This window comes from Clytia hemisphaerica, unplaced genomic scaffold (assembly GCF_902728285.1).
Source record: "Clytia hemisphaerica strain Z4C2 unplaced genomic scaffold, Clytia hemisphaerica genome assembly, whole genome shotgun sequence".
In the NCBI taxonomy this organism is placed as follows: domain Eukaryota; kingdom Metazoa; phylum Cnidaria; class Hydrozoa; order Leptothecata; family Clytiidae; genus Clytia; species Clytia hemisphaerica.
The window spans coordinates 336,567-361,648 of NW_027104166.1; the positions used below are offsets into that span (position 1 = coordinate 336,567).

Consider the following 25,082-nt stretch of genomic DNA (forward strand, 5'->3'; position numbering starts at 1 on the left):
ATCCTGATTGAATGAGATGGTAATCAGCTTTTTTACTGTCATTTTGTGTTGTTTTTTTTTTCAAATTGCTTTTGCTACCCTGCTGTTCTCTAAAGTCCCTTTAAAGGAAAGCTTGGCATCAGTATTATTATATCCATATCATCTGATAAATCTGATTAAATTAGCCGTTTGATATTAGTTGCTATTTTTTATCTTTCTTAGGACGAACTACCGCCGAAAATAATGATCTTTAACTCTTACTACATCAATAATCTGACTGAGGGTCATTCCGAACTTCACGATGACCGGGCTGGAATCATTTTGAACCGGACGTGCTGCAGGATTGTATCGACTGAACAATGACGTCAACAAGTTTTCTTCGTATTTGCTGCACATCGCACCTAAGGAGGGGTATGTGAACTATCGTAACTGTTCTTATTTTCTCTAATCGCACATGTTGAGAACTTTTGATAACCGACACAAGCCGGGAAAAAATGAAAAGACCAGGAACCCTTAGACAGACATTTATTATGTTTTTGAAAAAGTTTGTTCATAGATTTTTTAAACCAGCTATTCAGGGGATAGATCACATCCCCTGAACTATCTGGCCATCGCAAGTGTGCAACAATTTGTTGTTTGTTTCAATTTTCATAAAAAATAAATTTTGAAGATCGAACTTTAGGACTAAAATCAAAGCCAGTTGAAATGAAATAAAGCGTTTTAATCTCTTTCCAATATGGAAAAATCTTGTATTAAAAAAAAGTCAGAAAACTAAAAGATTACCTTACCTTGTAAAATGCTTGCAATCAGAAAACCTGTATAAAGTTTTGTAAGTGACATAATTTTGGAGCAGGTTTTCGACCACGCATACAAGTATCTGATAAAGTGGAAATACACTAAAGAGGTTGAATTGTATTTATGTTCGTACTAAGTCTTAAAGAATGCAAGGGAAACGAAATTTCAAAGTCACCAAAATGTTCCAAATGAAGCCTCAAGTTTATGATGACTTTTTATCATTCTTTTTGATATAGAAAAAAAAATTACAATATTCTTTAAACTTGCAAAGTACAATTAAAACTTGACCAAAACTGAATAAGAAAAATATCTATAAAATGTCTTTCCGAGCGGACAAAAAGACTAGAGAAAAATTAAAAAAATATTCGAACTAAAGTCTGTCTCAAAATAATTTGCAGTTGGAGAAAAAAATGGCTGTAACTTCTGATAGAATTCGAATCAAGTTGCGATTTTGTGCTCGTTAAAAAGATATTCGTGAGTGGAATATTATGAAGTAAGAAATTTGAGAAAAAAAAGGAAAATGAAAAATGAAAAATGAAGAAGAAAAAAATTAACTTCTTGTAGAAATGTGGTATAATTACCATTTTCACAGGAGTGACTCTTCAATCTTAGATCATCATCAGTGTGAAAAGATTTTTCAAAAATATTCATTCAATCAAAAGATATCAAACAAAGTTTATTGCTAGTTGATCGACAAAAGGCTGTTTTTTGTCGTTTTTTACTACTTTATAGTGTTTATAGAGTCAACCAGCAATAAACTTTGTTTGATATCTTTTGATTGAATGAATATTTTTGAAATTTTTTTTGACAGTGATGATGATCTAAGATTGAAGAATCACTCCTGTGAAAATGGTAATTATGGCACATTTCTACAAGAAATTGATTTTTTTCTTCTTCATTTTTCATTTTCATTTTCCCTTTTTTTTTCTCAAATTTTTTACTTCATAATATTCCACTCACGAATATCTTTTTAACGAGCACAAAATCGCAACTTGATTCGAATTCTATCAAAAGTTACAGCTATTTTGTCTCCAGCTGCAAATTATTTTGAGACAGACTTTATATATATTTTTTTGGTTCAGTAGAATCTCGACTTTTAGGTGCTTTATTATTTATTTCCCGAATTTTCCCGAAAAAAGTTCGGCAGCCTGAGTATAACTTGGACACATAAGTTGAATATTTGAGGTCTAATGTATTTGAGCTTAAGTGGGTGTCGAAAAGGATTTTAATGAATTTGAAATCAATCTAGATATCTAGATACTACATAACTACCAGATGTTGAAATTTCCATCTTAAAATGATGAGATCGTACCAATTTAACTGACATAACCAGGTGACCGCAGGAAACATGCTAATAACGTCACAATGTATACCAAGAAAAAGATGACCAATAGACAGCGATCAATAGTCATCGCTACCGTGCGCCATTCATTCTTAACCTCATCTTCCTCATCCATGGTTCGGAGGCGCTCGATAAAGACGTCTAATTTACTGACCACCAGTTGAGCTTCAGTTAACCTTCCAGAAGGCGCCATATAGCCGACGTCTCCACATTTAGAGGCGTTTAGATTACACAGTGCTTTCTTTTTCCAGTTTTCCTTATTGTACTCGTTCGAGTTACGGTTGTACTTGTTGAGTAAGGTCATCTGTTCGTTGGGTGTGGCGTTGTTGTTAAATGCATTTCGATGTGAACTGTTGAATGTGTTGTTGAGATTGGATGATCGCGATTTGTTGATGTTCTTTTCACGTGCACGAATACCGACCAAGAAGGATAACCAGTTCAAGATATATCTGTAAAAAGTGAAATTTAGTGAAATAAATAATCCTTTGTTTAACTGTACCAAATTGCGTTATTCCACTGACTCGTCGCCTTGTGTTACCTTTGAAATAACGAAGAATCCGTAAAAGTGTATAGTTCTTCCCCCATCAAAACGGTTACTCTAATAAATTACTTTTCGAAATCACCACTAGTCAAATTAAAGGAATAGCCACCCCATTCTAATTTGAAAAAATCTTACACCTAAATGAAATTCAGGGTTTTTTCATATTTAACTTACTGTAATTTGCACACTCACTTTAGCATAGAGACAGGAAGGAGTTCTTTTGATAAAGACTTACTTTTTCATCCAGAGTGGCATAGGAGGATCGTTGGGGCCTTTATGATACAATCGCATGATATAACACAACACAACGATCATGATCACCATCTCAATCATCGAAGCAGTAAAAAAGACACCGACAAGGGGTACAACATCACTTGTGGCAGGGATGATCTCAGCAACGACCAACATGAAGACTGTCATGGCCAGGAGTAAAGTGATAGCCAATGAAACACGTTCACCTATGAGAAGAATCAACAATATTTGAACTGTAGTTTCTTTGATTGAAAAAAATACTTGATTATATAATATTAATAGACAATCCTGATCTTCTACACAAGGTCACAAAAAAGGAAATCATTTAGGAGGAGGGGTAAATTTAAAAACAGAGCTACACATTTTTTTATGAGAAACCATTTTGATAAGTCTGGAGCCCTGAAAATAGCCAAATTATTAAGTTTTCGTTCGTTGTTGTCATTAATTCTGCACTTGCAATTTGATTATTAGCCCTCTAATGCCATTTGCACCCTCCGCTTCACGTCGGGCCCAAATGACACTATCGGGCGAATAATCAAACTACGCGGGCAGAAAATAACAATAACGACCTCAAACTGAACGCTATTGTTATAGTAGAGTAAAAGTTTTTTAGATAACGCAGAGCAAACAATAGCCCTTGACCCAATAGCATAAATATGGTATAATAATCAAGGGTGATCAAAGCTAATTTTTCAGAAAATGAGCTAGAATGCTAAGCAACCCCAAGGCCTGACCCGATAATTGGAGTTGTTTTTAACAAAAAGTGGACAAACTCTATTAAAGGGATAATCAGATGGTTTGAGATATTTTGCCTATAGATAGCTTCTAGGATTTTAGGAAAAATTTCTAAATTTGTTGGTGTACTTATTTTCCTAACTAAAGTTATACCACTTTGAAATTTTGAACTTTTGCTTGAAAACAATAGAAAAAAGTGTAAAAAGTCCCTGAAAAGTCCCATTTTTCGAGATTTCAAATTGGCATAACTTGAGTTAAGAAAATAAATACACCGAAAAATTTAGAGGTTTTTCCTAAAATCCTAGAAGCTATCTGCAGGCAAAATATCTCAGACCATCTGATTATCCCTTTAAAGACATATCAGCATACGATTTTCACGCCAGTCTAGGATCTGATCACCGAGTCCTCCGGGCTAAACCTAAAATTAGCTTCAGAAAATGTAAATCGCCTCAGAGATCAACATTTGACTGGTCCTTACTGAAAACTGATAATGACTTACAAAGTACCGTTGATATTTGATTCTCGTCCAAAACAGATATACTGCATTGTACAATGAGGAACACGAGTCTACTCAACTGGATGAAAATCTGATTTCTGTAAACGATCGCACCGTTAAAGGAACTCCTCCCAAGTAAAAAGAAATCAAAGTGTAATCAAACTTCCACTGACCCAAGAATCTCACCAGCAAGAGAAAACGCAAAGAAAGCCTACCAAGCCTACCATAACGACCAATCCAAGACCAATGAACAGGTACCCAAAACGAAAAAGGCAGAACTCAACGTCGCCTACGATACGTTACTAGAGGAAGAATTAAGTAACGACATAGCAGCCATAGAAGAATCGGCAAGCATACAAAAACATTATAATTGTTGGAGACTCTTAAATATATGTCAGACAGAAAGCAAAGCCAAAATGGTATCCTTGAAGGAAAAGACAAATGCGAAAGAATCCAGAAATGGTCCAGTTACTTCCAACAACTAGTTGGACAAGAGCCTGTTATTGACGACAAATACGAAATTTTCCAGACCGTATTTGATGACCTAGATTTCAAAACGGGTGAATTCACTATTGATGAATACAAAACAAAAAAGCAAAAGATCTCACTAAAAAAGCTTCTGGCTCTGACAATATTCCACCCGACGTTATCAAAAAATACAATCTAGATGATATTTTACTGAATTTTGCGAATAGATTGCTAAAAATCTTACACCCAATACCACCCATTGAACCACGACAAACCACTCCCAATGGTTCACAAGCTACATAATACCCATCCCTAATGAAGGAGACCTAAGTAAAGCTGGAAACTATCGAGGCATATCTCTAAACACTAACTCAGCAAAACTTATCAACCGAATGATACTAAACTGCATTTAACCCGCACTTGACAAGGATTTAGGATAGAAGAAAAATGGCTTCCGCACATTGCTCTTACCTCAAACTTGATTGATGAAGTTCAGAAACTTCTAACCGATGTAGAAACTGCTGCATCCAAATCGGTCTCCACTTAAATGCCAATAAAACTGAAATGCTCATTTCAACCATCGTGTTCGCCATAAAAATTACTATCTCTCTAACAGACTATTGCATCGTCTATAGTATCAAAAGCTCTCGAATAAAGGTGCAATTGCTTTTATTGTCCATTTTCATAAAGCAAGGAAAAAAAACGGCAGATCTTGTATATAGGCAATAAAGGTCAGAGCTATTTAAAGGCGTGGTTAGATATTTTTTATATGGATTAATAATTTCTGCCAAGTAGTAATCATTTTCATATGTGCTATTTTATCTCGAATAGATTTACGTCACATCGAATTGTCACCCGTTAGATATAAATGTTTCCCGAATTATAACTTTAAACCACAGAAAAATTAACTTACCCGATTCTGCTGGCAGCAAAAAAGATAGAATGGTCAACATTCCAATAACGGTCATGGGGAAAATCAAATTACACAATAAAACAAAGATCTTCTTGCAATAACGATGGTGAAAGTGACATCAGGATATTTTTCTTTGCAACAAGTGTATTTGATTTCATTTCGAATGCAATCAGCAGAAACCAACGACCATTCGGAATTCTCTGAATATTTGTCTATAAAATGAACAACAAAATATTTAAAGATCAAATGTCACAAAGCGTAATCTTGTAATATAAGGGGAATTCAATGTTTTGCCCCGGGGGGCAGGGGGTACTAGGGTAAGATGGGTTACGAGGATGCTCCGCTGGTCAGGGTACCTTTTCTAACCTCCACGAGTCCCAGGTAGGGTCGCAAAAACACCAAAATAGAAAAATCAGTCCCTCGTAGGGTGCCTTTTTTTGGAAAATTTGGGGAAAAAGTAGAAAATTTTAGAATTTCAGTCCCATTCAGGGTCACTTTTTTCGCAAATTTCGAGTCCCACGTAGGGTCCATTTTTCGCACCTCAGCGGAGCACCCCCGTCGGTCGACAAGGGTAGTACCCCCCCTGGGTGTTTTGCATCAAACCAGGTAATGAGTGATTTTTGTAAAAGCTCTCTGCTCTCCCGATTCTCCACAAAACTGTGTCCTTGACTTTTTAGCATCAATTCTTCAGGGATCAACGAAAATTTCGAAAATTCGAAATGATTACAACTTGACGATAGTCGATGGTTCAGAATTTTACAAATTTTCTGTTCTGAATGGCAACTTTCAAAAATGCTTTCTTACCAGACTCATGGACTGTGACGTGCTAAAGCACATCTTCAGCATAGACTTTAAGAAAAAACTTCATGCCAAATTCAAAACAAAGGGCAGCCTTTTATCTTTCAGAATCTTCAAACAGAATCTAAATATCTTTATTGGTTCGAGTGTAATAGACATTTTTGTAAAACATATATTTGGACTTTTTTCCGATAGGGGGAAATTTTGTGAGGACGTCATCGGTTTTTGAATGATGTCACCAAATTCTTTTTCTTCCTGGAAGTTTGTGTCATAATGGAGAACATCTGTACCAAATTTAATGGCCATAGCTTTTGGGGATCATACATCAATAATCGAGGGTCTGGATCAAAAATAATCGAGGGTGGTAGATTCTATCCCCCCTGGGGATAAAAAAATCAAAAAAGCTTTGGGTTAATAGGGTTAAAAGATTGACATGAAAGAAAAAATGATTATTTTCTTTCTCATTGCGCTGGTTTGTGCGGTTTATTAATTGTCAATGAGATTTTTTCAACTTTTTCATAAGAATTTTTCAAATCCTTTTGATTTAGAATGTTTCTTTTTTAAGAGGTAACCTCAGCACACAAACAAAAAGTTACTATATTTCCCTTTTACAAGCCTTTAAAATGGGTTATTGATATACAGTCAGCTCGGGAGTCAGCTCTCTCTAATTCGAACCTCCATAATTCGCATCTTCCTTTAATTCCAACTAACACATTGCTCCCCTCAGCTGGGAAGTAGTGCAAAATGCTCTCGATAATTCGAATCTCTCCATAATTCGAAGAAAAGTCTTTGTCCCTTGAAAATCGAATAAAAAAGAGGCAACTGTATTCAGACCAAAATTCATTAGGTCGGCCAAAGCATCCTTTTGTCGAGTTGTATAAATTCTACACCAGCGGTCGAGGTAGTGAATTGTGTCACTTCGTAAGGCACCCCTTAGATCAGGGCAAATTTTTTATATTTTGCCCCTAATAGAATGTAGAATTGACAAAAAAAATTTGCCCTTCAAATCTCCTGCAGTTTTCGAGTGAATTGATTTTTAGTTAATCGATAGAACTTATCAAGGCCCCCCCCTTTTCTAACGGTTTTTTCGTCTGAAAATCAAAACCAACGGATTGAGTGTGTAAAGTAGATAAAACACCCCTGTCTCACAGCCCCAGTGGAACTTTTCCCTCAGTGGGGATAAAAATTCCTATTGAAATTCCAATGGGGATAGAAATTCTATTGTTCTAAGGTCACAAATTCCATTGGGGATGGTTTTGGAGTGCCATTTTTAAACATTGAATTTCGGATGGGGATGAAATCAAAGTAAATTTCCCAGTGGGGGTGGAATTCCAGGGTATTCTTCCAATGGGGACGAATTTTTTGCCAAATTTTCCAGTGGGGGCTGGGGTCCCAGTGGGTCTGTGACACAGGGGTGTGATAAAAGAAAATGGGGTTATTTGTTAAGTTTCTACCACCTCCTGGTGCCGAGAAATGGCATTTTAAGGCGAAAAATCGACGTTTTTGGCATTTTCCAATATTTAACGACGACTTAAATGTTTTTATGTGAAGAAAGAGATGGACTAATATTATATCTTAAATTCGTCAAAGAATTGGGTAGCTAACTCGAAAATTTTAACTTGACAAAATCGAGGTAGGGAAATCAAAAGTCAAGCAAGAAATTTTGGATGTGACCTCAAAATTTTCGTTTGATGACGTCATAACTCGGTTTTTTGCCAACTCAGTTTTTCTAACTCGGGAATTCCTAACCTCTTTTTTGGGACAAGCTGGAGTTTTTACAAGCTCTTATTTGATTTGGTTGGTCGCTAACCAGTAATAAAACAATTTTGTTACTTTTTCTAAAGAACGCGTCATCTCTATCACTTCAAATGACCAATTAGTGAAGTATCTTGTAAAAACTCCAGCTCATCCCTCTTTTTTCGATCCGCTATTACTCCTACTTTAGAATTCTAAACCGTTTATACCTTGGTTGAGGAAAGCAAAAATATTTTCATGAAAATGTTAATATTTTTGTAACAGACCCGAGATCAAGATAACTTTATTTGATAAGTAACTGCATTTTGATAACTGTATTTGATGTTGAAGATCTGATTTTAAGATAAGCTATAACAGGCTTTATTATATAGATACATATTCAAATATATTCAAATTTTGCTTTCAAATTTAGGCAATGGAAAATCTTATAAAAAACACTTAAAAAGCTGCTTTTTCCAACAAATTCAACTACTACAACCAACTAGTTGACCAAATGGCATCGGCTACATCATCCGTAAGGCCAAAACAATCTACTGCTTCTAAGAAAATCTCAATGAAAGAAGATATCATTATATGCACCGAAAATCGATGTGTTGACGACAGGGATTCAGATTCGCTAACCTGTGGAAAATGTAAGAGATCCATTCACTACAGATGTTGTATGCTTCCTGCATTCCATATTCAAACACTCAAAGCCAACAGAACCCAGAAATACATTTGTATCAACTGCGTTGAAGTTGAACCCAAGCTGCTCGAACTGGTCCCCAAGAAGGAAAAGGCTCAACCATCGCTTCAAACCCAAAATGAAATTAAACGCCTTCGCAGAGAAATCGACGCATGCGAAGGAATTATAAAAAGTAGTCGTGACTTTGAGGATCACCTTAAGAAACAGCTTGAAGATAAGGACGCAGATCTCCAACTCTTGAAAAATGATTTGAAAGCTGACCCCGGCCTGCATACACTCGAGTTGCTGAAAAGAAATTCGAACGAAAGCTTGACGAATTCAAGGACAGTATCCTGTCAACAATAAAGAACGAATGCCAACAAGCTATGAAATCGTATTCAGAAGCCACAAAATCTGGTCTTCCTCAACAACCGACGAGTGACACGAGCGGAATCAAACTTGCTATTAAACAAGCCAGAGACGAAGAGATCGCTCTTGAGATGGAGAAGAGGAGAAGAGCCACGAACATCATCGTTCACGGAATAAAAGAAGAAGAACAGGTATGCGATAATAGTGACAAAAATAATCATACTAGGGACTGTGAATGGGCTGATCAATTAGTTAAGGATTTACATGTTTCTTCTAAGATCAAAAAAATATTTAGAATAGGTAAGAAACCAAATCGTCCACTGTTAATTTGCCTCGATAGTGAAGATGATAAACTTAAGATCATGGGAAATCTCCCATCACTTAAAGGTAACGATACTTATAAAGGCATAAGTATCACAGAAGATCTATGTAGGTCCCAACGTGAAAAGTATAAAGAGCTATCACAACAGGCGAAAGACCTAAATGATGACCTAGAAACCGATGAATTTATTTATCGGGTTCGAGGATCGTCAAAAAACGGCTTCGACATAAAGAAGGTGTACAACAAAACACAAAAACGATACAACAACCCTATCAATCAATAAAACCGATCGATAACGATAACGACAGCTTGAATGAAAACCCACCTAACAAAAACGATTCAAAAAACACAACCACAACAATTAGTGAACTTACTATCATCTACACAAATGCAGACCAAATGACATCTAAGAAGAAAAACGAACTTTTAAAGCACGTTGCTGCTGAACAACCTCATATAATTGCGATCACCGAAGTCAACACCAAACGGATCTCTGAGAGAAAAGATCAAGACTACTCAATTGAGAATTATTCTACACCATATAAAACTAACATAGGAATACAAAAAAAGAGAGGAATCATCATTCTAGTCCACAAGTCTATTGATCACCTCATCCTACAAATACAAACGAAAGTTGAATTTGAAGAGACTTGTCTATTAGAAATTGCAATGGAGAACAAAGACACCATGTTACTCGGATGCCTTTATAGAAGCCCGACAAAAACTGAAACAAATATCTTCGATGAAAATAACAAGAACATGAATAAGCTCATAAAAGATCTCTGCCTAAATCCGAAATACACTCATATATGTCTTATAGGTGACTTTAACTATAAGAAAATCGATTGGGTCCATTGGTCCTCACCTTGTGAAGAAGATAGCGACGAGGAGAAATTCCTTGATGCTTTAAGAGACTGTTTTTTATACCAACATGTCCTTGAGCCGACACGGCGACGAGGCACCGACAAACCATCAATACTCGATCTCATCCTTACAGGGGAAGAAAATCAAATTTCCGAGATAAAATACCTTGCCCCACTCCATCTCAGTGATCACAGTGTCCTCTCCTTTAAATTCTATGGTTATTTCACAATTAAAAATGAGCTTGATAGATATCAATACAGCAAAGCCAACTACCAGTTTATGAGATCTCATCTAAGCCATATCAATTGGTCTATCGAATTCATCCAAAATTCGATTGAATTAGATGTGAATGAGAGTTGGGACCTATTCCTAAAACAAATGATCGAGCTCCGAAACCTCTATGTGCCACTTACCCACAATAAGAACAACCTGTCAAATCAAAGAAGGAAAGGAAGCATCCCTTAGATCCAAAAATTTGTCAGATAATTAAAGAGAAACGTAAGGCGCATAGAAAATGGATCATCTCACTTCAAAATGACGACACTGAGAGACGTAGAAGGGAGTACGTAAGATGGCGCAACGCCGCTAATAGTGCCCTGACTCGCTCCAAGAGAGAGTTCGAAAAAAAGATCAGCGAACAATCAAAAACAAATCCAAAAAGATTCTGGAAATATGTACGCAGCAATCTGAAAGCAAGAACGGGAATACATCCTCTCCTCGAAAACCCTAATAATGAAAATTCGATCAAATATGATGATAAAAGTAAAGCCAACATACTCCAGAGCCAATTCTGTAGTGTCTTTACACGTGAGCCACTTGAACAACTCCCTGAATTCCATTCCAGGACGGATAAAGAAGTAGAGATAAATATACTAACTGAAACTATTAAAAAGGAGCTCAAGGCGTTAAATCCAAACAAATCCATGGGGCCAGATGAACTTCACCCAAGGATGCTCAAGGAGCTCGCTGAATATATTGCAGAACCGCTCTTCCTTATAATGACAAAATCTCTCAACGAAAGTTGTCTCCCAAACGACTGGAAGCATGCTAATGTATCACCTGTTTACAAAAAAGGAAACAAAAATATAGCTGAAAACTACCGTCCGATTAGCCTGACATCCATTGTGTGTCGAATGATGGAAAAGATTCTTAAAACACATATTATGTCACATCTAGAGCAAGAGAAACTGCTTTCTAACAAGCAACATGGTTTTATCAATCGCCGATCAACAGTAACACAACTGCTAAACTATCTAGATGTGTGTACCGAAGACATTGCTAACGGCAAAGCTGTTGACGCAGTATACTTTGACTTTGCAAAGGCATTCGACTCAGTTCCCCACCAAAGGCTCTTAATCAAATTAGAAGCCTACGGAATAAGAAATAAGTTGCTTGAATGGATCAGATACTTCCTGAAGGATCGATTTCAGATAGTTAAAGTAAATGGAGCTGAATCCGAAAAACAATTAGTTCTTAGTGGAGTACCCCAAGGTAGTGTCCTAGGGCCTACCCTTTTTGTTCTATACATCAACGATTTACCAGATTCAATTAAATCACAACTCTTTCTATTTGCTGACGACACTAAACTTGTCAATAAAGTAGAATCAATTGAAGATGCACTTATAATCCAGGAGGACATCGATCGACTACAGCAGTGGTCAGATACGTGGCTTTTAAAATTTCATCCCGACAAATGTCATGTACTAACGTTAGGTAAGCCGAATATAATTAAACATGTACATCAATACACACTCGGAGGAAATTTACTGAAACATGTACAATTCGAAAAGGATCTCGGAGTTATCTTTGACCAAAATCTATCATTCGACCAACATATATCAAACCAAGTAAAAAAGGCAAACTCAATGGCTGGTCTAATTAGAAGAACCTTCACGTATCTCACTCCTGAATTATTCCGTAAACTTTACATAACATTTGTCAGGCCCCACCTAGAATATGCACAAGTCATTTGGTCACCAAAACTAAAAAACACAAAAAACTTATAGAAGGTGTTCAGCGGCGCGCTACAAAAACGGTTGAAACATGTGGACGACTATGTTATGAAAGCAGACTACAAAGAATTGGAATCCCAAGTCTAAAATATAGGCGTGCGGTAAGTGATATGGTTGAGATCTTTAAACATTTAAATCACTATGAAACATCGTGTGTTCCTAAGAAATTTAACCAACGAATAAGACCAATGAGAACACATAATTCTGAACTGGTAAGAATTTTCGGGAACGATGGTGTCCGTGGACCCCAGAGCAACTCCCTTTACTATCGGGGCATTCAACAGTGGAATAGCCTACCTGAAAAAGTAGTTAAATCATCTACAATACAAGAGTTTAAAGAAAACCTCGGTCTAGCTTGGAAAGAGAAAATGTTTGAGTATGATTGAAATTGTCACTATTGTTGCATATCTGTTTGAAGTTAACCTTTGTAATAAACCAAAACCAATGTATGAGCGATTTATAGAGGCCCATGTGCTTGCACGGTGGCCTGGAAATCTGTAAAACATTATTATTATTATTATTATTATTGTTGTTTATCAAAAAGATTTATTACATAAATCTATTGTCGATTTCATGAATAAATTTCATGACTCAAAGTAATTAAAAGAAAATCATTAAAAAGAAAAACATTCGAGCGTTCGATTATGGAAGTATTTTATGTGAATCGTTCGACTGTTTACATAATTTATGTATTGTTAGTGTACTGTCCCCGGGGGGGGGTACTAGGGTTGGTTAATGAGGGGTATGTGCGGACGGGACCTCCGAAAACCGACCCTTAGAGAGACTTTTTGAATTTTTTTTTTTCGATTTTTGAGAAAAGTCATACCCTTAGAGAGACTTTATTACAATTTTTTCTCTGGAAATCATAAAAATTTCCTAAAAATTTTGAATTTTCCGACCCTTAGAGAGACTTTGAAAGGTGAAGAAACCGACCCTTACCGTCCGCACATACCCATCATCCATTTTTGCCTAAGTATTCCCCCCCCCCAGGTGTACTGGTAGTATATACATATTGTTATGGGTTTTCTAGCTCAGATTTTTCGTATAGTATATAAAAAACTCTGAATGAGCATGTTATTTAAGTATCAAAACATTCTTTTGACAACTTTTATGAGGGCCCTTGTGAGGGGGGTGGTTTCAGGGGGTACCCGATTCCGCAATTCCGTAAATTTTTTCTCCAATTTCCGTCAAACCGTCTTAAATTGAACCAAAATTCCGTCACCGAAAATTCCTTTGAAATTCAATATTTTTGTCGAAAATTCCGCAGATTTTGAATATCTTTTACCGATTCCGAAATTCCGCAAATTTCTTTGCTAAATTCCGTTTTTCCGCACTAAAATTGTCTAATTTTCCGTCTCCGTCAGAGAACCCAATTTCCGTAATTCCGTCTAAATTTTCGCCAAATTCCGCCACTCCGTCCGAAAAAAGGGCCGATTCCGCTCCTCCGCCAACCATGAAACCCCCCTTGTGAATATTGAGAGGAAAAAAGAAAACATTCGTGAGAATAAATTTTGGGATAACATACAAAAGTTGGTACAAAATATGATTACTTAGACTTAGCTTACTAGACCCCTTTTTTGAACGCGGTCTTGTATTTGTACGGTACAATATGAAATCTGAAATACAGCATTTATGTACGCGTTTTTAAGCAGTATTAGATTGCTCATGTTTTTCATGTTGATAATAACAGTATTATAGACCCCCCGGGGATTTTTCTAAAAAGATTTAAAACCAATACACCTATCGGAAATTCCACCTCCTCGCGTTATAATTCTACCTCCTGTGATAATATCGTAAAAACCTTTTTTTTTTATACCAGAGATCACCCTTCCTTTTTAAACTTTGGTTTAACTTATGGGGAGCGTGTAAAAGGAATATAAAAGAAACATGCAGACTTAATTACTTTCAACCTTCATGTGTGTGGTTGTGAGAGAACTTTGTTTTTGACCATTTTTTTGAACAGTTGAAATTGTAAACAATTGTAAATTTGAGTTTGAAGAAGAAGGTTTTGCTAACCAAAAGAAAGTTTAATGGATGATGTGCAGAGACCTTGCTTATGTAAGTATAGATTACCTGTGTATTATTCAAAAGTAATGGCACTATGCGAATGTAATAAATTCATAAGCTTTATAGGTATGAACTTTTCAAATTTAATCGGAGAATGTATTTTGTCATTTGAGGGGCCGTGTGGTTAATACTTGCAATTTCTCTGAAAGTATACTTTGTTTATACTTTTTATTGCAGTATATATGAAAGGGCTACTTAGACTACACAATATATACACCCCTGTCTCTGTGCCCCAGTGGGTGTTGAGTACCCAGTGGGGTGAGAATGAAAAAACCTGAAATTCACTGGGGTGAAAAATATTCTTTCAAATATTGAGTGGGGTGGCGAAAATTTCCTTGACATTCACTGGGGTGAGAAAGAATTTTTTGCATGAGCTAAATTTTGGTTAGCCTGTTAGACAAAAGCCGCTTAATTCTATCGTATTTTAACGATGGAAGGTACTGACTAACTTTTGGTTTAGTGCTAGTCAAAATCTGCTTCTTACATGCTACTAAAGTATAGAAATATCATCTTGATCAGGTGGATCTACTCTTACAGTACTGTAACAGGAAATGTAACGAGGTGCGCTTTTTCTATGGTCGAAAGCATCCAACGAGGCCCTTTTTTTAAACATCTGTTTCCCAGGCATAGCCTTCCTGGAAAATTTGATCTGTTGGCCAAAAGTTTCAAAAATCTTATTCCTAGAAATGAAGAAGTTTCTCCTCAAAACCTAAATTTTTAATCTCAAAGTAACTTCCCTAGAAAATTTGGTCTGTTTCCAGAGTTTTTCCCTCTCCTGGAAATTTCCATCTGTTTCCCTTGCTTTTTGTGATTGATATCTGTTTTCCCACAAAAGTTCAATCTGTTTCCAATGCAATATCATCTTTCTGGAAACAGATATCTGTTTCCCAATTTATTATATGTCATCTCCTAGAAATATTGATCTGTTTCTCTCTGATGACGTCATCAGCTGGAGCGGGGAAACAGATAGTTTTAAGAAAATGGTCTCTCCTAGAAAATCGGATCTGTTTCCCCATTTTTCAAAAAAAAGCTCTCTCCTGGAAAAGGGAAACAGATATTTCGGGGAAATGGGCTCGTTGGCTGCTTCTGTATGGTGAAGGCTTCTTCATAAAGACGAAAGACATGTATCTATTTTTCGGATCCGGTATGCGGGAATAGTGTCAGGACCTGCAGGCGACCTGGTAGGGTTGGGTATGGGTGTGGTTTGGGTGTGGTTACGTATCAGATTGGCTAGGAATTGGATTATTATCAGTTAGGGTTAGGGTTGGAGCTCGAAACAAGCACTCTTTTGTGATTTTCTCTTAATACAGTCTGGTCTGCAGTTTGTACAATATAAATAGCCGTCAGAAGCGCTATCCTGGCATGAATCCGTGGCACAGTGGATAAGGTAATGGGTTTCAGTACATCGGAACTTTGCATTTAGTGGGTTCGAATCCCACCGGTGGCGATCTGTCGGTAAGTCATTCCAGTAAGTTAAAAAACATAGAAAATAACTCACAAAGAACCAGAAAGTCAGAAAAACTACGAACAAGTGAAGAAGCCACGACCTTTTTCTATTCCTTTACATTTCTCTGGTCACATCAATTTTTCTGAGGTCAAAATTAAAATAACAATTCATTTAAATTTAGATAGACACTTTGGTCGTTTCTATTGAAAACCCTTTTGTTCTGGCTTTAATTAGGTAATTAGAAAAGGTTCAGAAAGAAACGGCTCATCGTGCGAGTGCTGGTTTCTATGTGCTGTTGTATGGCTATTTTTATAAAAGTGGATTGGTATTTTTTGTTTTTGGTCCATTACTCTTAAATTTCCAGTATCCAGTAACATATTTCACACAAGTCTGAAAAGTGTTCGTCACGATGATATTAAGTTACTTCTAGAAAATTTGCAAGAAATTCATTAAAAACAGATTCAATTTCTTTTTTTCTCGCACTTTAGCTTTTTATCTAATTATGCCGTTTAATTATGCCGGTATCTTTTGGTATGAAAGATGTGTCCCCAAAATACACCATACTAATTACATATACAGTTTTTATTTGAGTTTTTATAGCGACAACAAAAGAAATCTATAAGTCGAAACAAACTACCTTAAGGGCAAAGTTACTGGTATATAACGAGCTGTGTTTCCATTGTTTTCCAGAAGTGCGTTTTCTATTCCTTTTCATTTATCTGGTTTGACGTATTTGAAAAAAACGACCCATTTACGGCGTATAACCTCTACGTTATTTTTATCTGATTTTAAAATTTCAATGTTTTTACCATAATTAATTAAACATTTGAAACATGCCGACTAAAGCCTGAAGAAAAATCGCGGTAATTTCAAGGAACTTAAAAATTTAATAGAAACAATTTGATCGAAGTTTGTTCACTGATTATGATCTACACAACAGAAACTTGTTAATGGTATAAATTAATGTTTTATGTATTATTACTATGCAAGACCAACATTAAAAAAATTGGATAAAGTTAAAGGTTACTCATTCACTGATATTTGATCTTGAATTTGATTTATGTGTTTTAAGGGCTACATATACTACACAATATATTGTCAGACAATATATTGATGATATACTGCTGAGTGCTGGCAATATATTGAGAAGGTGTCTGCAATATATCGTCAGCTTGATCTGCAATTTTCCAACAGTATAGGAGGATTGTTTACACAAAGAAAATTCCTTTTTACAATTGATATTGTTAAATATTGTTTGTCAATATATTGTGTAGTCTAAGTAGCTCTTCCCTAGTAATAATTTTTTCTGATTTTTTTTCAAGAAAGTTTTATTCCAACCAGAGGAATCTCCTTAGATATATGGAAAAACGGATCGCCATATACCAGGTCTCTTGCCCTTAAGGGAGTTTATGTTGAGTTAATAGATTTCTTTTGTTGTTGCAATATATTTAGCGTGTTGTGACAAAATTCTTTTGTTTCAGGTCTAATTATATGCAAGTCCATACACAAGTTACCTATATCTTCTTGCTCAGAATTTTCTAGAGATTCTACTGATATTAATACAATAATAACTGGTTTGGAGGTCAATACGGTAAAATATTGACCGCAGCCGAAGTACAGACCGAGCTTGCGAGGTCTGTGCGCAGGATAAGGTCAATATTGTGGGGGGCGTACGAGGGTTGCCAACACCGAAATACCGACGGATTTTTCTTAAATCACCGCAATACCGACACAATTTCCCGAAAACACCGACACCGACGTCTTTTAGAGCAAGCTTAAGATTTTTCTATTCTTAGTACGAATGCTCAATCTCATGAGCGTAGTGGTGCACTAGTTCAGTTTTTCTTGGAGTAAACTATCGCCAATTCAAGGGTTTTAAATCTTTAAAGCTCAGTTTTTCAACGGCTAGTGGACAAAAAAAGTATATAGGGAACGCTTTGAATGCTACTTTTTACTTGAGTGTTTATTTGTTGTGCAAAAAACGAGGGAATAAAGGGATATCTGAATTAGCCTATTTCATAGGATTCGTGTTTTCAGTACATGATTTTTTTCTAAGTCACTACAGTAATCAAATTTTTATTGTAAATCACTCTTTTGTGAATTGTAATATGAATTTAACAAAAACATCGACAATATAAAACAGTTCTTAAATTCCCAAGTCATTTAGGATGATTACAAAATTTAGTTTTTCTCAACGTTTTTATTGAAGGGAAATCTGCACAGATTTGTGCATTTTACCCTGTAAATTGAATAGAAAAGAGCATGTAGCAGATACACGAATCCTATGAAATAAGCTAATGTATAAAGTAATGGAGGAGGAGGAGGCGCAACCATGGTTTGCGCCGACGGAGAAAATTTTCCCAATTTTGTCTTCTCGTTTGGCTAAAAGAGCTCTTTTTGAACGCCATTAGAACTAAATCTACCTCAGCCAAAAGCACCGTCACAAAAGGGCGTCACAAAAGATCTCTTGTTAGGATGATGGAAGGAAGCTTGAATGCCAGACACGTCGTACAAAATATTATGAATCTACGGTAAATAAAATTCGTTAAAAATTTAAAAGGATTTCTAACTTCAAACTCAGGATTGCAGAGCTATTTTAAGTGAAATGCAGTGGAATTTGGAAGATTCTACAGTTATAAGTGACTAAGAGGCACAACAATGATCGGAAAATTTTGGATACGAAGAATCTTGATTTCAGAATAGATGAAACTACACGTTTTTAACCCTTCCTCCAGTTTTCAGATTAGGCAAAGACGCCCTCGAGATTTTTTCTACTAGGACGGGCCGTGAAACTGTGTAAAATACATTTTAGTACACATTTTTTTATAAGCAATCATGTTGCTAAATCTCAAGGTCTCATATTAGCAGGTTTTTTTCGCTATCTCGTAAAGTGAAAGCTTTTTAGATAATCTAGCTATGACAAACGATATCCCTTGATCCAATAAACATAAATAAATATGGTATAATATCAGGGGTGGTCAAAGTAAATTTTTCAGATATTGAGCCAGAATGCTAAGCAGACCCAGGCCTGAGCCGAAAATTGGAGTTGCTTATAAAGAAAATGTGTAGCAAGTTTTGCATGCTTACCTGGCCGCAGAAGAGTACTGTAAGGTGTTTTATTCACGACATGGCATGATAACTTACGGATACAGATTCTGAGAACCCCTCCCAATCCCAAGCAATAGATTTTCTAATCATTCACGGGTCGAAACCCCCGAAGCCTTGGCATATTTCTCATTAAAATGTCTTTTAAACGCTTTAACCAGACTAAATTATACAAACCCCAATCAAATTGAAACATTCTCGAAAAGGGTCGCAAAACGATTGAAACAAAACCACCCGGGTAAAAGAAGGCACAAGCATGGTTTGCGCCGACAGGAAAAATTCTACATTTCTGGAAATCTCATTTGGCTAAAAAGTTCTCTTTTTCACAAATTGGTTAAAGCTAGTCATTTTATGCCAGATAAATAGCTCGTTTGATTTAGGCTGAAACTAAATTGGTATTGACAGTCTGCAAAGGGAGCACTGCAAGGGGAGGACCACAGAAAGTATTTTATATTGAACAGGTTTGGCCCGAGGAGGCAAAATTTTGAAATTTAAAGTGCCCAAAATGCTGAGAAACGCATCTAAATTATGAGTTAATGGATTATTCCGTTAAAATGAAAGAATTAATGATTGTTGATTTTTGATGAGTGCTGCATTTGAGATCTCGAGAAAGCTTGCCACACGCTGCAAATGCTTTCTTTATCTGTTACCCACTGGGTAGAGTATTATGATTTTTTTTCAAAAAGTGCACATTTCCGGTAAACAAGAGGTTAAGAAACACCATTATTCACACAATTTTAAGAAAAAGAGGATGAGCCACGGGTAGCTACTAAAAATAGCTATAATACTTCAATTCTTGTAGAGATAAGATATTCAATAGCTGAAATGCAGAAATGCAGATTCAAAAACTTTTTTGAGATCCTTTGAAATATGCAGATTCACCGACAGTATTTATCGAATTACCGAAATACCGACCCAAAAAATTCATTTTACCGTCACCGCAAGGCATGTCCAACACCGAAATACCGACACTTTTCCCTTAAAACACCGAAACACCGACGCAAAAAGGGTCAATACCGACACACCGACAAACCCGTACGCCCCCCCCCCAATATTTTACGTATTGACCGAGAAAACAGTTATATTATTGTGTTTATTAACTGGTGAACATTCTTTGTGTGTTTCTGGCCAAAAAATGCATTTTCCACTCATTTTCCATGATTTTTTCGTTTCTTTTTTACCAAATATTTTCTTTGATTTATTCTGACGTCACTTTCTTACGAGAAGTCATTGCAACGTCAGCTTTTTAAATCATGTTCAAATTGACGAAACTTTTCTATGAAACAAATTTCCTTTTTCAAAATCATCGTCAGATTGACCAAAGCACTGAAGTGGTCAAACCAATCAAAATAGCGCATTTTCTTGTATTGACCGACTTTTACTTCAACCAGTTAATAACACTGACCTTTATATACCCTGGACAAAGCTTCTCAATCCCAGCCAAGCAAAATCTTTGATCGGAGTTTTTTGAAAATTGGTACCCTAATGTCGGCACTACTCGATAGCGGTGTAAATGCATCGAGAGCGCTAGGTCTACTTTTCCTCAAATTCTTTTGATGATGTAGCGGCGTTAGACGTTAATTTTTAGCATTGCAATGGCTTCTCCATGGGTACCAATTCTAAAAAAACTCCAATCAAAGATGGCAGATATTGCTTGGTCCAGGGTTATATAAAGGTCAGTGGTTAATAAGCCAATTAACTGACGCTGCAATGACCTCTCATAAGAAAGTAACGTTCCTTTTGATTTTTCAAACCCGACACAGATTTTTTACAAACATATCACTATGAGAATTCAGTAAAGGATACTAAAACACAATTCCTGTGTAAATTTGAACAAGATCGGAGAAATTTTCACAGTTTTATAACTGAAAATTATATTTTTTGAACTTTGTCGTAATTTCATTGGCTGGGGCGACCGTTCCTTTTGAAGATTTTTCAAACCCGTAACAGGTTTTTTCCAAATATACCACTATGTATTACATACACACTATTGTACCATTTTATTTGGTTTATCCTACTCTCCTCCAAGTATTATCCCAACAGAAAAAATAATGCTTAGCTAAAAGCTGTGGCCTCTAATTTAGGCTGTTTCTCCCCAATATTTTATCTGGACAATCAAATCAACGCAGATCAACGGCGTATCATGGCTTCGCTATTGGCAAGTTTAGAAAAAAAAAAATTATAAGAGCTTGAAAATATTCACTTCTAAATGTTTATCTCCTTTAGCTCCCATTTAGAACTTTTTAGTCGAGGATGAGTAGGCGGGGGGTGGGGTTGGTTCTTTAGGCAAGAAAGTGCATGTGTAATCACTTAGAAGAGCTAAACTTCCAGCTGGTTTATTTATTTGTTAAGATTATTTCTCACACTCGCTCTGCAATAGAATTATTACTTTGCTTTCTGATCTGTTCTGATTAGTAGTTTGTGGGCAACGTTCTAACACAACTAACTCAACAAGCTCATCTTTCACATATTTTAATCTCTTAAGCCGGAGCTTCCAGCGCAGCTGGTTTATTATAGTATTAATTATGACTGCATCAGTATATGAAAAGTTAGAGCTCGATAAAATTATAACTATCATCTTGATTTTACTCAATTTCTGACAGTTTTACAGAAATCAATTTAATATCATTGCGTTAAGAATTTCTTTTGCTATGCATTGGTAAAAGATTTGGGCCTTATTCTTAAAAATTGATCTCGTAATCGGTTAAAAAGGAAAAACAAATTCATTTTTATCGTCAAATCATGTAGAAGCCGTCCGATTTGTATGGCGAGTCGTCTTTTCTTGACTTTCATTTAATGACCTAATCAACGTTTTTAATAGAATTTTCAAGAGAAGTGATCGTTGAACTTTGAGTAATCAGAAAAGCTGTTTTTCCATCTCTTAAAGGCCGCTAAGCACTCAGCATTTTATGTATCAGGGGTCATCGGGTTCATAATTCTCGGAAAGGCGACGTCGCCGTTTTTAGAGCCTCCGTTTCTCGATGCCGTCGTTTTTGGAGCCTCCGTTTCTCGATGTCGTGGTATTTTTGTCTTGGATTTTTTAAAAGTCAGCAATTTTGAGAAAAATCTTGAAATCTGGTCTTCAAAATATTTTCGAAGTGGCAGTAATTTTGTTTGTTTACAATTTAGCTGGCAGAATAGGTTAGAAGACAAGACTGTTTGGATTCCATAGCAAAAGTATTGTAAAGACTTTACTCATACTTTGGAATAACAGTAGAGAATACTTTTTGAACAAATGCTTTGTGGATTTTTTATAAAGTTGCTATGTTTGTTGTTCATGAAAAACAGAAGAAGCTGTTAATGGAGACTTTTAACTGGCAAAAGTAATTCTAGATTAATACAAACAATGAATATAATAGCTTCACAAACATCACCTATCATGGAATTCAGCTGGGAAAGGTTTTTGCAATCACATTCACATTGACCAGTTTCGACATACTGGTGGTAACGTGTGGTTTCACGCACACTGCACTGGATGGATAAAAACGAAAATTTTATGATTCACTTTATTCTTGTTTATGGTAGTGTAAAAATGCATGACAAGACACCTTCGATCATCACTTCGTTTATAAGGATAAACTTTATTTCACCAAATTTTGGATCACATCACCGAGCTTTGTTATGTTTCAGAACGTTTCAAGATGTTTTACATGCATATTTTGATAAAATCCAGAACAAGAAAAGGATAAGCAAAATAGCCGAAAAATCCGGTAAATCTTGGAACTTGGAGTACACCATTGGCTCTCCCCCAAGTTACCCAGCTGATCGTTGACACAACAGCAACCCCGACCCTCTTACACCATTGCAAACTCAACAAGTCGATCACTGACCCAAGGATTCATCTGAGCGCCCTCTATCATCCCCATCTTCACCTTCTGGAGCCATGAAGTTACACCTGAGGCCGAAAGAGATGTCCAAGATATACCGTGAGATTGGGTAACTTGCATCAGTGGAGGCATAGCCCTCAAATGAATGACCTGGCTGGTCATTTAAATACAACTACGCAGCTCCGCTCGCAGCTCTACTCTACCATTTTTGTTTTGATTTAACTTTGTATTTTAATGACCAGCCAGGTCATTCATTTGAGGGCTATTCATGTTAGCCTCCACTGATGCAAGTTACCCAATCTCACGGTACGATACTGGTCTTCGTTGTTCCACTTGAATTCGACAACCGATAACTATAAGATTTATGAGTGAGTGACTGGAAAGTATGTAACACGTTAGAAGTCCTTTAATTCAGAACATGTTATTGTATGTTATTAAAAGACTCTGAGAGATTGTGCTATTATTAGCCCTTGCTCAGGCTGGCTCAGTCGTTGAATGAAATTGGTTTTACTTCTGCTTTTATGCACTACGAGGACTCTGACAAATTGTGCTATTGTAGCCTTTGCTCATTAATGTTGATTATATTATACTTATGCTTTTACGCACTACAAAGACTCTGTGGAATCCGTGATCCATTCAGGAATGTTTTGGTCTGGGGGAGATGTATACGTATTTGTTAGTATTTGTCATCTTGAAATTTTTATTTTGTTTTGTTTACATAGCATTATTTTGATTATTAATAAGAAAACGAAACAATAACAATACTGATATTCATGACTATGGAACATGTTCATGCTAGTTTTCTTTTTACCTATTCCCCAAGTACATCCTAGCTACTGTATCATGCCCAATTGAGGTCCAAAGTGGAGCAAAGAAAGTTTTTTTCTTCAAAAAGTAATAGCCAAATACTTATATACAAAAGTTCCTAGCTTAAATTGCCAGGTTAAATCCTAGGCTAAAGACTGAGGCCAATTCCCCAAAATATATGTGATTGTAAACGTTTTATACTTGGGAGAGGCTTTTTCTTGAAATCTTAAAAAGTTTTAAAATTAATTCAATCTAATTTCTTGGTATAATGGAAGGGAAAGTCACTGTTTTTCTACCAAATCTCTGCGAAAGGAAAGCGAAAGTAGTTAGTTTGTTCTAATAAACCAGACCAGATTTCAAGATTTTTCTCAAAATTGCTGACTTTAAAAAAATCCAAGACAAAAATACGACGACATCGTAAAATGGAGGACCGAAAAACGGCGACATCGAGAAACAAAGGCTCCAAAAACGACGGCATAATACAGAAGGGCAATATTGTATTATTAATATCTGTGGTTGCATGCACAAACCGTCCGTTATGCGTTAGTGTACTAGTTGGTGGATTCCAACACACTAGCAATGTGGAGATGGATTTCTCCCAATTCACTGTCTTGTCCAGTCAGTAGACAAGAATTCACTTCCAGCTTTACCGAGTGGTAATTGAGCCATCGGGTTCCACATGGAACTGTGTGCAAATGGTAGAACAAATGCCCGCGAATCTGGTTGAGATGGTTCTGGTGGCTGGTTATTGCGTTTGAAAGACCAGCGAACAGCTTGTTACAAAAAATTTCATTAATGCAAAAAGATGTGATTTAAAAACCAAATGAGCATTATTTTAAGTTAAGAAATCAACTTACTGAGATCAGCGCCGGAGCTTTCATTAAAGAAATTCAATCGGGCCAAGTTATACGTCCAACTGCCAAATTTAAGCGGACAGTATTGCGTATCAAAGGGGAAGTAACGGACATCGATATCGCATTGACTTTTGAGTATGATTGGAGCCAGCCATTTGACGAATCCATTGTAAGAGATAATAGCTCTGGTGTTCATTCGATCCAAGTTGCCTCCAAATGCCTTGTCCTCGTCAGCGCTTTAAAGAAACCGAAGAAAATAAAAAATATTTTCCTTCCTGCAAGCACTTTGCTTTTTAAAGGGTGTGGAGTGGGTTTAGTAATGCGTTGTCATGTTTCTTTACTAACAAAGAAGTAAGTATTTTACTTAGGGATTTCTAATTTTTGTCCTATGTTGAGATTATGAAAACTTTCTTTCCAAACAAGAGAGTGATTCCTTTTAAAATTTAGGCCTAACCAATGAAGAGCATGCAGCTAAATATAATAGAAAAAACGAGAAACTTAGCCCTAATCACAAAGCTCTTTGTCTGAAATAACCCAATGGTCAGATCTAAAATTTTAGTTTTCTCTTCTAGTCTTTCTTTGTTTTATCTTTGAGCTTTATTTTTGTCCGTAGTCTAGCAGTTAAAGGCCATAGATAAAGACCACATATCAATGTTTTGCGATGGATTCC

The 25,082-nt window shown here is 36.2% G+C and overlaps 2 protein-coding genes across 3 annotated transcripts in view; one reads left to right on the forward strand and one right to left on the reverse strand.

The window, feature by feature from the left end:
• The first annotated feature begins 205 nt into the window (after window positions 1-205).
• Window positions 206-25,082, forward strand: part of LOC136814207 (uncharacterized) — a 42,094-nt gene continuing 17,217 nt past the window's right edge. The window contains exon 1 of one of the 2 annotated variants that reach the window (XM_067070720.1): window positions 206-390. In XM_067070720.1, coding sequence (XP_066926821.1) covers window positions 339-390 — 52 coding nt within the window. In that variant the 5' untranslated portion in view covers window positions 206-338. Of the gene's footprint in view, window positions 391-14,198; window positions 14,364-25,082 lie in introns of those variants that run through there. The other variant, XM_067070721.1, reaches the window with a different exon arrangement.
• Window positions 1,699-24,672, reverse strand: LOC136814208 (neuronal acetylcholine receptor subunit alpha-6-like). The gene is given in 5 exon segments (XM_067070722.1): window positions 1,699-2,565; window positions 2,893-3,115; window positions 5,522-5,593; window positions 5,596-5,733; window positions 24,416-24,672. Coding segments are annotated over 5 exon segments (1,101 nt in total). The 5' UTR covers window positions 24,609-24,672; the 3' UTR covers window positions 1,699-2,090.